The sequence below is a fragment of the Mesoplodon densirostris genome, chromosome 16 (genome assembly GCF_025265405.1).
Source record: "Mesoplodon densirostris isolate mMesDen1 chromosome 16, mMesDen1 primary haplotype, whole genome shotgun sequence".
Classification (NCBI taxonomy): Eukaryota; Metazoa; Chordata; class Mammalia; order Artiodactyla; family Ziphiidae; genus Mesoplodon; species Mesoplodon densirostris.
The window spans coordinates 75,402,238-75,416,500 of record NC_082676.1 but is presented as its reverse complement, the minus strand read 5'-3'; the positions used below and the strand labels follow the sequence as shown (position 1 = coordinate 75,416,500).

General features: G+C 41.4%; 1 protein-coding gene across 4 annotated transcripts in view; it reads right to left on the bottom strand.

Annotated features, from left to right (window-relative positions):
- PLCB1 (phospholipase C beta 1) overlaps positions 1 to 14,263 on the bottom strand; it is a 687,466-nt gene that overhangs the window by 137,052 nt on the left and 536,151 nt on the right. For all 4 annotated transcript variants that reach the window (XM_060120282.1, XM_060120283.1, XM_060120284.1 and 1 more), the window contains 3 exons: positions 8,696 to 8,778; positions 2,382 to 2,466; positions 874 to 1,051 (listed from right to left, as the gene is read on the bottom strand). In XM_060120282.1, coding sequence (XP_059976265.1) covers positions 874 to 1,051; positions 2,382 to 2,466; positions 8,696 to 8,778 — 346 coding nt within the window. The remainder of the gene's footprint in view (positions 1 to 873; positions 1,052 to 2,381; positions 2,467 to 8,695; positions 8,779 to 14,263) is intronic.

Here is a 14,263-nt window from a genome sequence, read left to right as displayed (position 1 = left end):
ATCAATCACAAAAATCTATTTCAACTTAAATCTAAACCAAAAATTAGTGACAGTAAATATCACCTAGTAGCTTTGATAGATAATTCAAGTAACTACCATTTCACATTTTAAAAGAGCTCTGTAGAATATGGATAAGTTGAATGGCTCAGAACTCTTCAGCACATCATCAATGAGAATCCATTTGATGAATATCTTGTGTCCAGACTTGTGGTTAATGTCAAGGGATCCCTTCCCTTGAGAAGCTTAAAATAACATGGTCACTCCAAAGATTATTTGGCTTATGTGGTAGCCAGAATTATGGGCTCCCCCAAAATGCCCATGTCCTATGAATATCTCTTGTGTCCTGTGAATACACTTCAAGAGGGACTTTGCAGATGAGATTAAGTTAAGGACCTTGAAATGCAAGAGATTACTCTAGATTATCTGGATGGGCCCAATGGAAAGACATGAGTTCTGAAAAGCAAAGGACCTTTTCCAGCTGTGGTCCAAGGGCAATACGATGACAGAAGAAGTGAGATGGGACATTCCTGGCTTGAAGCTGGAGGAAGGGGGCCACAAGCCAATGAATGTGGGTGGCCTCTAGGAGCTGGAAATGCAGGGAATAATATTGCCTAGAGCCTCCAGAAACAAAAGCATCCCTGCTGACACCTAGAGTTTCGCCCAGTGGGGCCATGTGAGCCTTCTGTCCTGCAGAACTGGGTGTTCATATGTTTGTGTAGTTTTAAGCCTCCAGGTTTATAACAGAAGTCAAAAAAACAACACGTTCTAAAACTGTGCCAGGTAGAAATGTTAAAAGTCCTTCTAAGTTAATTCCAGGGCAGCAATTCTTAAATCCATACATAATAGGGGAATGAGAGCCCACCAGCCCCTCACCAGCTCCTGGGGACGAGGGCTCAAACACACTGGAGGAGTCACTGTACGTGTTTGAGGTTTGTTCTGAGAGCTTCTTTTTGCCACTTCCTTCTGACGATTTGTGGGATTTCTTCTTATTTTTCACCAAAATTTTGTACATTAAGTCCAGAGGGCTTGGAAGAGGAACTCCAGATTCCAGCTAATGGAAAGAAAAGACACATTCTTTAAAAACACTGTCCCTTCCTTTCAAGTTCCTTCCCCAAAACAAACTCCCAGGACTGCATTAGATACCAAGGGCTTCTAGATTATTCTTTACTACCTCAACACAGCTCATTAAGTTGCTCTAAGGGTGTCTTATGTAGTAGTTCATAGTTCTTGCTTTTTTCACATGAAACATATATTTTAATTACTGTACTGTAATTATTTTTCCATGAGAAATCTACATGAATAACACCACAGAAATGTACTGGGTGATTTGGCATGTTAACCTAAAGTTTCTTGAGTTTTCTGATGGACCCTCTGAATCCAACCATCGTGATTTAGTACAGATAGTACAGCCTTGGCTTGGATTTTCAAAGGATGGAAGCCAGTTAGAGTGTGGCATCTGCCAGGAGGATGGTAAAGACAGGCAGGTGTTTCCAGGCAAGCCCTTAGAATCAACTTTTCAGATGCAGTTTGAAACAGCAAAATCCTCATCCTGGCACGAGGTAGCTAAGTGGCACATCTTCTTGGCATCAGCAGAAGTGGACCAGGTGGCTTTAGATTTCCTGGCTGCCCTGAGATTCAAGCTATTTGCAAGCCTTCTTTCTGGTGTGTCCAGCTTGTACATCTATGGGAAAATCAATTTCCCTTGAGAAGGTTATATATTGTAACAGACAGCACGTATGCAAGTCCCAAAACAGGTTATTTTTAGAAATCTATGAACTCCTGTAAGCAGGCCCTCTATTCTTCACTTGCAACCAGTCCAGGGACTGATATGAAATCATGCAAGGATGTGTGGAGACTGGGGAAAGCGTTGAAGAAGGAAGAGGCTACTTGACGATCTTTCTGCTGCTTTCCTTCTCAAAGCAAGGATTGTTACCACGGCAATAGGAGGTCTGGATTCAGCTGGGAGAGTGCAAGGAAGTGAGGGGTGGCCAGCAGGGGTAGGCCGGAATGTCATTGTGCCACCTTCAATGTCCCATTTTGCTGACCCATTTCTTTCAAAGGGGTGTGATGAGGTTCCCTGGGAGGTGGCCAGAGCCTGTCCCTTGGGACTCCCTCTGTGGGCTGATTGTGATTGTGGGAATTCTGCAGTCCTGACTGGCTCACATCGGGGAGTGAGGGAGGGAGAAAGCTGTGGGCAGAGGAAGAGGACAGATGCAGGTCTGTCCCCCTCAGGAGGTCTCTGCCGGCCTCCACTGGTCAGAGGGCTCATTGTCAACTCATACCAAGAAACATAAACATGGAAAGAATGTAAGGAAGTCTCTCCCTAATCCAATCATAAAGAAGGTGTGCATTCCTTCGGGATGAGCATCAAAACTGCTTACTGGGTACTTTTCCAGGGGCTCCATGAGAAGGGCATCCCCGAAGATCAGCCGGCAATACTCTGCCATCTTGGCCTGCTGCTTTGGGCTGAGGGGAGAGAGAAGGAAAGCAAGGAAGCAAGAAGGTTATTCAAAGAGGCCGGACAGGATGACGTTGTGTTATCAGTTACAGAGAGAGGTCATTTCCTCCTCCTACCTGTCAGGATTGTCTTTATTATTCTAAATCCCTGTTTACAATTCTGACTTGTGTGGATTTGAATGCCACACACAAGTGGGCAGAGGAGGCTCTTCACAAAGATGAGCGGTATGGACGTAGATGGAGAGGATAGAAGGTCACCTGCCTGTCACTGGAGGTTTGAATGTCGCAGAGTTAGAGACTCAGTCCCTTTTGCTTAAGGTCCTGATTCTAAGTCAAGTGCCAGATACTTGGGGGGTGGAACTCATTCAACTCTACGTGAATTCTTGGGTGAAATGTGTCTAACGGACAGAGCTGCACTGCAAAGAAGTGTTTACAAGGAGGTGAGGGGAGAGAGGAGAGGGAGCTGGACAGAGAGAGGGAGAGAGAATCTCAAAATGCCGACGAGAAAAGGCTGACAGGCAGAAGTGTGTCCACTTGGGAGGGGGACCTGGAGGAAAGACAAGAGACGCAGGCACCTTGGGGAAGGGTGTCTGCAGTCCTTTTGTGCACTAGAGGGAAGCAAATGTGGTGTTAGCCTGACGAGGTGCCAGTAGGAACCTGGTTTGATTGGAAAAGGTTGGAGCTGCTGGGTTCACTGAGCTGAGCTCCAGGCTCTCAACCACTCGGGATCTATAAAACACAGAGGAAAGTAATTGTTCTTGGAAAGGGGCAGAGGATGCTGAGAAGATGAAGTGAAGTAATAGATGAAAACACTTTGAAATGTAAGATGATTGATCCTAGAGATGCAAGGCAGGCTCCACCAGCTAGACGAGACAAACAAGTGTCTGCTTACATGTAAACACAGTTGATATGAGGGAACTTCCTTAGTCTTTCAAAACTCCTGCTTCCCTTGACCTTTCAAAAAAGCAATTCTCATTCTGTAGGGTGTTAAACATCATTATAAAGGTATCCAATTCCATCGGGTTTTATGGACGGTGATTTTGACCTATAGGCTGTCGGACTTGATTTCCAATAGTTGTCTCTATGTGCTGCAATGTTAATACGTTTCAGCAGAACTGGGACGGTAGTAAGAATAGGTAAGTGATAAAAATCCTTCTTAACTACAATTCAAATCGATTATAAAATGTGATTCTTATTTTCATTCCTTCTACCATGACTCTTAAACCTGGATCGTGAACTGTTTTTTCCTGGGAAGGGGGGTGCTTTGTGGTTTCAAATCATACTGCGATGGTCTACAGGGAAAAGCACTATTTATATCACCCTTTTAAAAAAAACATATTTTTGGGATCAGATGAATTCTCTGGGCTTCAAATATGAGCCCAAGGTCGCTGCTTTCTTGGAACTGCAAGGGGAGGCAAAGGAAAGATTCAGAGAAGACCTACATGACAAACTCCCAAATTCTCATCATGCCTTTTTTGACCTGTAAGAGATTTTACTGGGCAGCTCATGTAGCCCTCAGAATATCCTGCAGATTTCCCCAGCAGTATGACTGAGGGAGGAAAACCTACCAATTGGAGAATTGATCCTGGAAAGCACTGGGACTGGTTGTTTAGGAATGACGTGTTATAGTTAGGGAACAAGCAGAAAAGTGACTGATTTAGCAGAGCAGCCCTGGGCGTCCACAATTCAGACACCCTTGCTGGCCCTGGGGCTCCACCAAGCCAGCGAGCTCTGTGTCTGTAGCTGAGACAAATCCACTTGTGCTGGGCCTACACTTTCCAGGTTGCACAAAAGAAATTGTCCAACCCTCCCATTTCACTTTCATGGAATGATACTATTAAATAGAGCTTTGCTATTCCAAGTGTGGTCCATAGACCAGTAGCATCCACAGGGCCTGGAGCTGGTTAGAAATGCAGATTCAAGGCCTCCTAGGAAGGCAGGGAAACTGAGTAGAAATCTCTGGGGAAGCAGGGCTCAGGGGTCTTAAGAGACCCTCTGGGGGATTCTCATGCACACTCGAGTTCGAGAACCACTGTGATGGATGAACCAAGTCACCAGGTGCTTAAGTAAATGACACTTTTCTTGAGGGCTGGAACTTGAGAGCCCCAAGTTCCTTTAATCAGAGGCCTGGAGGGAAAAGGAAGGACTGTACCCCAACACCCTGCTTTCAGGACTTCTAGTGGAGCCATAGGCTCACCAGTAGAGGGACTTCGGGGTGGTGTTCCAGGTGTCCCTAAGCAGGTGACAGGCAGAGTCCTCTGTCCTCTGCCAAGCTGTCCCCAAATCAGGCCCTGAAGGATTTTGCTGGAGCAAAATCTTACTCAATTCCACTAAAGAATCACCTGGGCTGTTAATGCTGCAGGTAGCAGAGCCCTGGGCCCAATCCCCTGATACACTGAGCTGGGAGCAGAGCCCTGGAACCTGCATTTGTAACAAGCCAGCAAGTAATTCTGAGGCAGGTGGTTAATGGACTCTGGTGTTTACAACTGTGCTCTGACACTTCACCAAATCACCTGGGGTCTTAAGAAAATGAAGATTCCAAGGCAAAGTCTGAGGTGGGGCTCGAGACTGCATTTCTAACAAGCTCCCCATCACGCAGATGCTGCAGGTCGATGGATCAATGCCACTTTGAAGAGCAAGCATCTGTCTGACCTAGACTTCTAAAAAAACCTGCTTCAGCATCACCGAGTTGGAGAGAGCAAGAGGCAGGTGTCCAAGGAGAAAGGAAAATGTGCTATTTGATAATCAAGCTCTTCGTATTCTCCACAAACACACATGCCCACCTGACAGGGAACTGAATCAGAACAGAGAGCAAACTGAATAGAAAAAGTCAGAGGAAAACAAAACGACTTTCATTGTGGGGCCAGAACTGCAGAAACAAGACATTGCGTTGGCCACGAGAGAGCAAAAAAAAAAATCCTGAAGCATTTGGAACATCAACATCAGCTACCATGGAGATGAAGCGAGAGGAAAATATTCACAAATACATTTTGATCTTCAGGCCACAGCAGACCCATCTGGACACATTTAAACACCTGGCAAAGTGTTCAGTTTTCTGACCAAGGAACAGGGCCACATCTTCCAAGTTGAACTAAACCAACCTCCTTCTCTATAGATGAGGGATCTACAACTCACGGCTATTAAGGAACCTGTCCAAAATCTCACATTCTCTGTGGCTGAACCAGAGCTAGTGGTTTCTGCACTTGATTTCAGTGGAGAACTCCGTTAGTGAAAATGCTAGTTCACAAACTAGGTGTCCCATCAGTTAATTAGGACTTAAACAAATTTTATTTGCAGAAATTCAAATAAGGTATGGGGGTGAAGCTCAGGAATCTGCATTTTATGGGATTCTGATGTAGCAGGTGGAGAAGGATAAGTCACCAGTGGCTCATGGCAGCTTTCTCCTTGTCCATGGATAGGTGATTTCAAATATTTGGAGAGAGAACCAGAAAATTAAGAGGTTTTCTTCCTTTCTTCCAGTGTGGGTTTGTTTTGGAGTACGGCTCAAGTGGCCTGGGGCCAGGGTTCTGAATCTGGTATTTTGTATACACAGCACAAAGGAGAAAAAAAAGAACTGCTGCTAGAGGTAACATATAGGTTTCAGATATTTTGGGGGCTGTGACCATGTCGGGTAGGATTCTGAGAGTGTATCTAGTTTCGTGGGGAAGACTGCTGTTGCTGATGAATGGGTGTCTGCCACGGGTTCTTTCAGCAATGAGGTGGGATGGCCTGCACGTCAAGCACAGGGTTTTACCAGCAAAGGAAAAGCTTGCAGGTTTTCTTTGGGTGTGTGATAGTCCACCCAGGGTAGAATTGTAGTTGAATGATGTTGATATGTGTGTGAGGCTCAAGGACAATGGAAATAGGAAGCAAAAACTTCCTTCCACAATAGAATTCAGTATCTCAGTATTTCACTGCCATTCGGTTATCTCAGTGGTTCGGGATCAATATCATGGCATCCAGGGAAGGTTGTTATCCTGTTTTCTTTTGTATTCATGCATTATTAATGAACTTTTAACAGCTAAATTTCTCACTTTTAAACCAGAAAGGGCTGTATCATGGTACAATCTTTTTTGATTTTGTGTTCAATGTGGATTTAGTTTTCATGCTCAGTTTGGCTCTCTGTAGCATTGAGGCTGAAGACTGAAAAAAATATGCTGTGGTTAAGGGTCACGAGCCACAAAAATGTGACCACTCACAGGCAGTTGCCTTGTGGGATGCTCTGGTTGTCTTAATTCGATGTTTGGAAGGCTGTGATGCTTTTGTTTAGGTGTGGGGGATGGAGTTGGTTAAACAGATGAGTTTTGAAGCCGTACTAGCCAGCTTTGAACCCCTGCCACATTTTAGCTGCATGACCTTGGGGAAGTAACTCACCCTCTTTGGGATTCAGTTTCATCATTTGTAAAATAGGGATAAAAGTAATAATATTTATTCTTAGGAGCACCTGGCTTTGTGGTGAGGGTTACATGAGCTTATGCTTGGAACGTTGCTCAGCACATAATATACATTCAATAAATATTAGCTGTCATTATGTTTGTGGTAGTGGTGTCTCTTGATACCTCTCTGGATGCATGGCAGAGTCCAATGTAGCGGGTATGCCTATCAGGAATGGAAGCAGAGTTTTTCATTTTGTCTAATTTATATAGAAACATTTCTTGAAAAAAATAAATGTGCTAGATTTGGAGATATTTCTCCAAAAAGGAAATGACTGATTGTCTAGGAACTAGAGTGCCTGAAAAAAAAGGTGCTAAGGCATTGTAGAGCCCAATTACAAATGGACAGGCCGAGATGAGGAAAGTCACATGCAAATCAGAGCTGTCACAGCAAACGAAGTACTAAATACAGTACCTAAAGAGGTTCTCCCTTTAGTTAGAAAAGACATAGTAGTGAAACAGAATAAATTCTTGTCTCTTCAGTTGGCCCTCAGAAGTGGTAGAAAAACTATATGCCAAATGATTACATTATTCACTGGATGATTGTTTCCTAATGAAACAGAATCATGAGCTGGTAAATGTAGTATGGATTTCCTGAGGGTAAGCTAGAAATACAGAGAGTTATAATTTGGTTACTTCAAAATAAGGTATACGTCTCCACATATACATTAACAAATGATCACATTGAACTACTTTGAAATTCCTCAAGCTGAAATTTGGTCACTACCTAACTGGTTCTTTAAGGTTTAGTAAATCCTTTAAGAATTAGTGAATTGAAGCATGTGTTGCAAATTAGTTGGACAAAGGGAATCAGTGACCTGGGAAAGATTTTTGATAGGAAGGAGGATAAAAAAGGATCTAAGGAACTTGTGAGCCAAATTAGGAAAGGTGTTGTAGGCTTTTAGTTGAGAAAACTGGCTTAGGTGGTTGCATGAAACAAAGGACTTCCCAAATACTCTTTTTTTTTTTTTTTTTTTTGCGGTACCAAATACTCTTTTGAGCAGTGATGGTCACTACTGCATAGTCTTCAGACATTAATTCCAGGGACTAGAATTTTAGTTTCTTGAACTTTGATTCAGTAATAGATGAGAATCTTTCATGTTGAGGCTCTTTAGATGGAATAAGTATATGATAAACTAACATCCAGGTGTTTGATGTAGATGTGTCTTACTCTGATCCTTTGTCATAAAATGAGTATAAGAGTTAAGTCAAAATTACCTATTCTTTGTGTAGCTCAGCAAAAAGTGTAGGCTATTATGAAATAGGAAAATATTTACAAATACTAACAAACAGGGGAAACCAATGAAAACAAGAAGGAGGGAGAATTTGGTGGTCTGAGTTCTATGTAAGTTCAAAGTGGCAGAATAGAATTTCTTTAATTTATTTAGCTTTCTCTACACCAGCTCCAGCATGTACAGAACTGGCCATTTTAGGGTGGTAAAACTGACTATAAATCTGCACACCATAGAAGAAGCAAACAAAGGAGGATTATAAAAGTGGTCCCCTGAAATAGACACACCTGTGATACAAGGAAATGGGTTTCACTCCATTGTAAAAAGAAGAGTCCTTAATTTAAATCCTACCATGGCATGAAAATAGATTCCACAAGTCCAATGGATCTTTTTAATGTTAACGAGATTTAAATGAATGAATTCCATTATATACAGATGAACACATGCCGCTTAATATATAGCATAATTGAGGAACACCATTAGTAACATCAAATAATCTTATATCTGATGAACAATGACTAAACATGCCCTATTTGGGGAAAAGACTCCCTATTGAATGTGCTGAATACTTACGAATCCACGTGGTTCTCAAATGAAAGCAGAATTGGAAAAGGTGAAGTCTTAAATGCACACTCAGCAATGGCTTCTATCACTTCCTAAAAATGAGAACACCTATATTCAGTAAGACAGAATTTTAATGTGTATAGTTTTTTCTTTTGGGTTCCACCCTTTAATATCACTGTCTTTTTCATTCATAGAATTTTATCAAATGGCCTAAAATGGCTAGAAGCGGTTTGCAGGCTACTGGATTATAAATTTTCTTACTCTTGATTTAGGAAGATAAAAGAAAGAAAACTGGATTTGGGTGGAGGGGGAGTCATAACTGTGAGGGTGAATTGTTCTCCTCTTTGGTAATTATATCTACTTTTATATATATATAATGAAAGAAATCAGATTACACTATAAAAATTTTGGACAAGAGAAGGCAACATTTTTCACCCATAAATTCACCCTTTGAGGGGCTTCCCTAGTGGTGCAGTGGTTGAGAATCTGCCTGCTAATGCAGGGGACACGTGTTTGAGACCTGGTCTGGGAGGATCCCACATGCCACGGAGCAACTAGGCCCGTGCGCCACAACTACTGAGACTACGCATCTGGAGCCTCTGCTCCGCAACAAGAGAGGCCGCGACAGTGAGAGGCCCGCGCACCGCAATGAAGAGTGGCCCCCGCTTGCCACAACTAGAGAAGGCCCTCCCACAGAAACCAAGACCCAGCACAGCAAAAATAAATAAATTAAATTCACCCTTTGAATCAAACCACTGCTGGCATTTGGTTATATTTATTTCTAGTTTGTTTTTCATATATCTGTATAACATAGTTTTAATTACAGTAAATACTCTATTTGTATTTTTAACCATCGTTAAGAGATCGAATTCCCCCTTTTAAAGTGTACAGCTAAATGGTTTTTAATATTCACAGGGTTGTGCAACCATCACCCCAGTCTAAGTTAGGACATATTTATCACCCCTCCAAAAGCCATATCCCCATTAACAGTCACTCCCCATTTCCCCAAACCCACCCCACAGACTCAGACCTAGGCAACCACTAATCTACTTTCTGTCTCCATAGATTTGCTTATTCCTAACATTTCAAATAAATGGAATCATACAATATGTGGCCTTTTATGTCTGGCATCTTTCATTGAGCCTGCTTTCAGGGTTCATCCATGCTGTAACATGTGCCAGTACTTCATCCCTCAGTCTGTATTTAGAAAAAATATATAGGTCATAGTTTTAGTATCTGTATAAAATTCCAGGGAGTGGCAGTATCATAACTGATTTAACCACTACCCAATTGTTGGACAGACATATTTTAAGAGCTATCATTCAAATAACTCTCCAAAGAACCTCTTCATTTTTTTCCCTGATATTTTGAATTATTTTCAGGAAATGAATTCTTAGAAGGGGAACTATTAAATTAAAGAATAGGAATATTTTTACAGTCTCCTGTGTTTCTCCAAATTACTTTTCATCTTAGATTGCCTAGAGAAATATATAAAGGACCAGATTTCAATGAATATTCATTCACCAGCTTTGGGCATTAGTTTTTCAAAATGTTTTCCTTATTGAACTGGTATTAAAGGATGATCTAATTTATTTTTAATTATATCAATGCCAATACTCCTGTGACTTCACATCCATTTTTTTTTTTGTTTTTTAGTTACATTTATTCTTTACATCTTCTCCTCTCAAGTAGGAATTTTCACTCTGATCCCTTATGTCTGAGGCTTTTCCATCATCTTCTCTACCTTCCTTAAACAATTTGTAGTTTGCTTTCTATCCATGCCAGAAAGCTATTTCTCCAGCCCCAGAGTATAAATAAGGCTTTCTAATTCTGTACTACATTTGCATATATCCTCTAAGAAGGATTTGCCTGCACAGAGCAAAAGAATCACTCACTGTTTCTTAAAAGTGAATCCACAGATTGCCTTTCATCCATTATGATAGTTGATACCATCAAAAATAAGTACACTATAAATAGTAAGCAATGCCCAAATTTTAAACTCTTTATTTGACTTTTTTGAGTACAGGCTTTGGAGTCCAACAGGCTTGTGTTTGAACCCTTCTTCTTATCCTTACAAGCTGTGTGACCTTGAGAAAAATAACTTAATGCCTATGTGCACTTGGCTTGCTGGCCTGTAAAGTAAGAGTGATAAGCCTCATTCCACAAGCCTGTTACAAGGATGCAGCGAGAGGAGGTAAAGGACACAGCTCGTGATGGGCAGATATTCTCAAAACAACTAAGGTTACTCAGCTTGCTGGTGCCCCCTCCCCATTCACCCTAAACCCAACTAATACAAACAAGAGCTGCCATTAAATGAGCATTTGCATTCCAGATACAGATCTTATCTCCTGCTATAAACATTCCCTAAGGAAAATATTATCTGTCATCTCACAGATTATAAAATGGAAACTCAGAGATATTAACCAATTTGCCCAGGGTCACAGAGAGGAGAGTCCAGGAAACCCCAGGAAATTTTGTCTGACTCTAGAGTTTATTCCCTTAACCATTTCAGTAACTCCCATGCAGCTAATGACCTTAACCAACTAAGATCAAAGCCCTCAAAAGAATTGCACAGCATTATTCACAGTAGCCAAAACATGGAAACAACCTAAATGTCCATCAACAGATGAATGGATAAAGAAGGTGTGGTACATATATACAATGGGGTATTACTCAGCCATAAAATAGAACAAAATAATGCCATTTGCAGCAACATAGGATGCAACTAGAGATTATCATACTAAGTAGGTCAGAAAGAGAAAGACAAATACCATATGATATCACTTACATGTGGAATCTAAAATATGGCACAAATGAACCTATCTACAAAACAGAAACAGACTCACAGACATAGAGAACAGACTTGTGGTTGACAAGGGGGAGGTAGGTGGGGGAGGGATGGATTGGAGTTTGGGATTAGCAGATACAAACTATTATATATAGAGAATGGATAAACAATAAGGTCCTACTGTAGAGCACAAGGAACCATGTCCAATCTCCTGGGATAAACCCTAATGGAAAAGAATATTTAAAAAATGTATATATGTATAAAACTAAGTATCTTTGTTGACTTTGCTGTACAGCAGAAATTGGCACATTTTACATCAATTCTACTTTGATTTAAAAAATAAAATAATTGCAAATAGATATCTAAAGGAAGTGGGTAGTAAGTATGGGGAGTATTGTTTATTTCCTACATTTGGCCCTGTTTTATTTGCTACTGGTAAAACACATGAGAACCATTCTTGATTCCTCTTATTATAACGTCTTTCAATTCACCTGTAATCCTGTCCAAAATATAATCAGAATATAACCACGTAGCAGCACCTCCACCTCTATCATCCTGACCCAAAAACCCTTGCAGTAACTTCTGGGATAGATTCTGTTGTCATTCCCACATATTCACTATCCTTCCTGTGAGATTTGTTGACCATAGGCATGGCCCTGTTTTGTTTTGGTTGCTGAAATGCATGTGAAAATGGCACATCGTTCTTTTGAGCAGAGTCTTCAAGAGCCATCTTGGGTTCTGTCACCTTTCTTTCCCCACTGCTGTGAGCCTCGTGATATCACATATTGGGGCTGTTCTTTCTGTATAGATTGCAGACAATATTGATGGCAGCAACAGTCAACATCTAACCTGAGCAAGAAATAAACCTGTGTGTTTCTAAACCACTGAGATTCTGGAGTTTCTAGTTTTTGCAGCAAAACCTAGTGGAGGCTGACTAATAAAGCTTTTAGCTGCTTCTATGTTTGCCTCCTGTACTGCCTACCACAGCCAGAGTGATTGCTCCTAAACATGAGTCAGATGATTTCGATTTCATTCCTTTGGAGTAAACTCTCAATGGCCTCCAATTTCACAGAGTGAAATCCAAGTTCTTTATCAGATCCTGCACCTGCTATCTCACTAAATACATCCTTTCCATTGCTCACACTGCTACAGTCCATTGACATTCTTGCTTTCCCTCCAATAGACCAAGCACTACTTCATCTCTTTGTTCATCTCTCATTTCTTTGTTTATCCTTGTTACTTCTTTCAGGAATACTCTTATCTGACAGCAAGGCTTACTTCCTTAATTTTGAGGGGTGGTGATCTCTGCTTAAATGCCACATCACCAGGGTCTTCTCCCACCATCCTGCTGAAAATAGCATACCTCTAGCCCTTCTTTGCCTTCAATACTGATTAACATTGTCTTAAAGGGATATTTCCATGTGCCATGTGGTGTGTTTATTTTGGTCTATTTCTCCACACTAGAATGTAAGCTTTTTGAGGGTAAGAACTCAGTTTTCTCCATTGCTCTGCCCATAGGATGTAGAAACTACTATGGAGCATTATAGCTGCTCATTAAATATTTCCAAATGAATAAATGGACTCTTAAAATCATTAATAGAAGAGAGACACAATCTGCCTACTTGTGTCCCCATTTATTTCTCTACTGAATCTTTCAGAGGACAGCACATTTCTTCCATCAAGGGCCAGGTGGTGAGTATTTTAGGCTTTGTGGGCTATATGGTTTCTGTGGCAAATATTCAACTCTGCCTTTGTAGCCCCAAAGTGGCCACAGATAATATGCAAACATGTGGATGTGCCTATGTTCCAACAAAACTGAATTTACGAAAGCAAGTGACAGGCTGAATGTGGGCTGCAGAAGATAGGTTATCAGCCCCTGGATAGGTCTGATCATTGGCCTAAGCAAATCTTAAAATTTGACTGTAACCAAAGGTAAATGTAATTTTGTATTACAGAAATTTGAATGTTGATTCCATACTCAATAGCCCAGTTAACTTTAATAATTTCTTGGGCAAAATTTCCAATCAAGATCAAGTCTTAAATTTTAAAAAGTCTTTCAAATGATAGTGTAATTAGTCTTTGACAACTTTGGCTATATGCATACTGCTCCAGTTGCTGTTAATAATGAATGTTGATCATAGACCCACCCCATCACCGTTTGGGCCAGTGAGAGTCAGGCCTGAAGGTGAGTGAAAACCCAAGGGCCTATCTCTCTTTATCTTTAGCCAATGAAATGTCCATGTTTCTCTGGGCCTCCTCTTACAGACATGTGTAGAGAGTTCATGCCCCTACCTGTCTTCCTAACTCTCTGGGTGCGATTCTCTCTTCCCACAGCAGGGATGTTGGTGTACCCTGAACTGCCACAGGGTTCTGGGGTTCCTAGAGTTTCTTGACTGATGTATCCTATTTCTTCCCTTTTCCTACCTCTGACATTGTACATGTTTGGTCTTGTGCACTTGACCAAGGACCCCATGTTTGCAGTGAAACCTCCAAGCTCACTGGTTACACTCTTCTCAGCTCCCACGGGGACTCTTACCAAGGCTGGGCTGTGTTTTCATTTGTCACATGGTTTGGGCTTCTGGCCTCTTCCTAGAGGTAAAGTGGATGCCAGGGGTTGTGTCTGGGTGTCACCCACATCCTCTACCATGGCAGCTTTACAAATGACTTCATTCAACTCCCTGCCCTCACCCTGACTTAACAACTCCTTGCATATATAATACCCTACCATTATACTTCTAGAAGGAAAGCTAAAGTGTGGATTTAAATTTTTCAATTATAATATCAGTAGC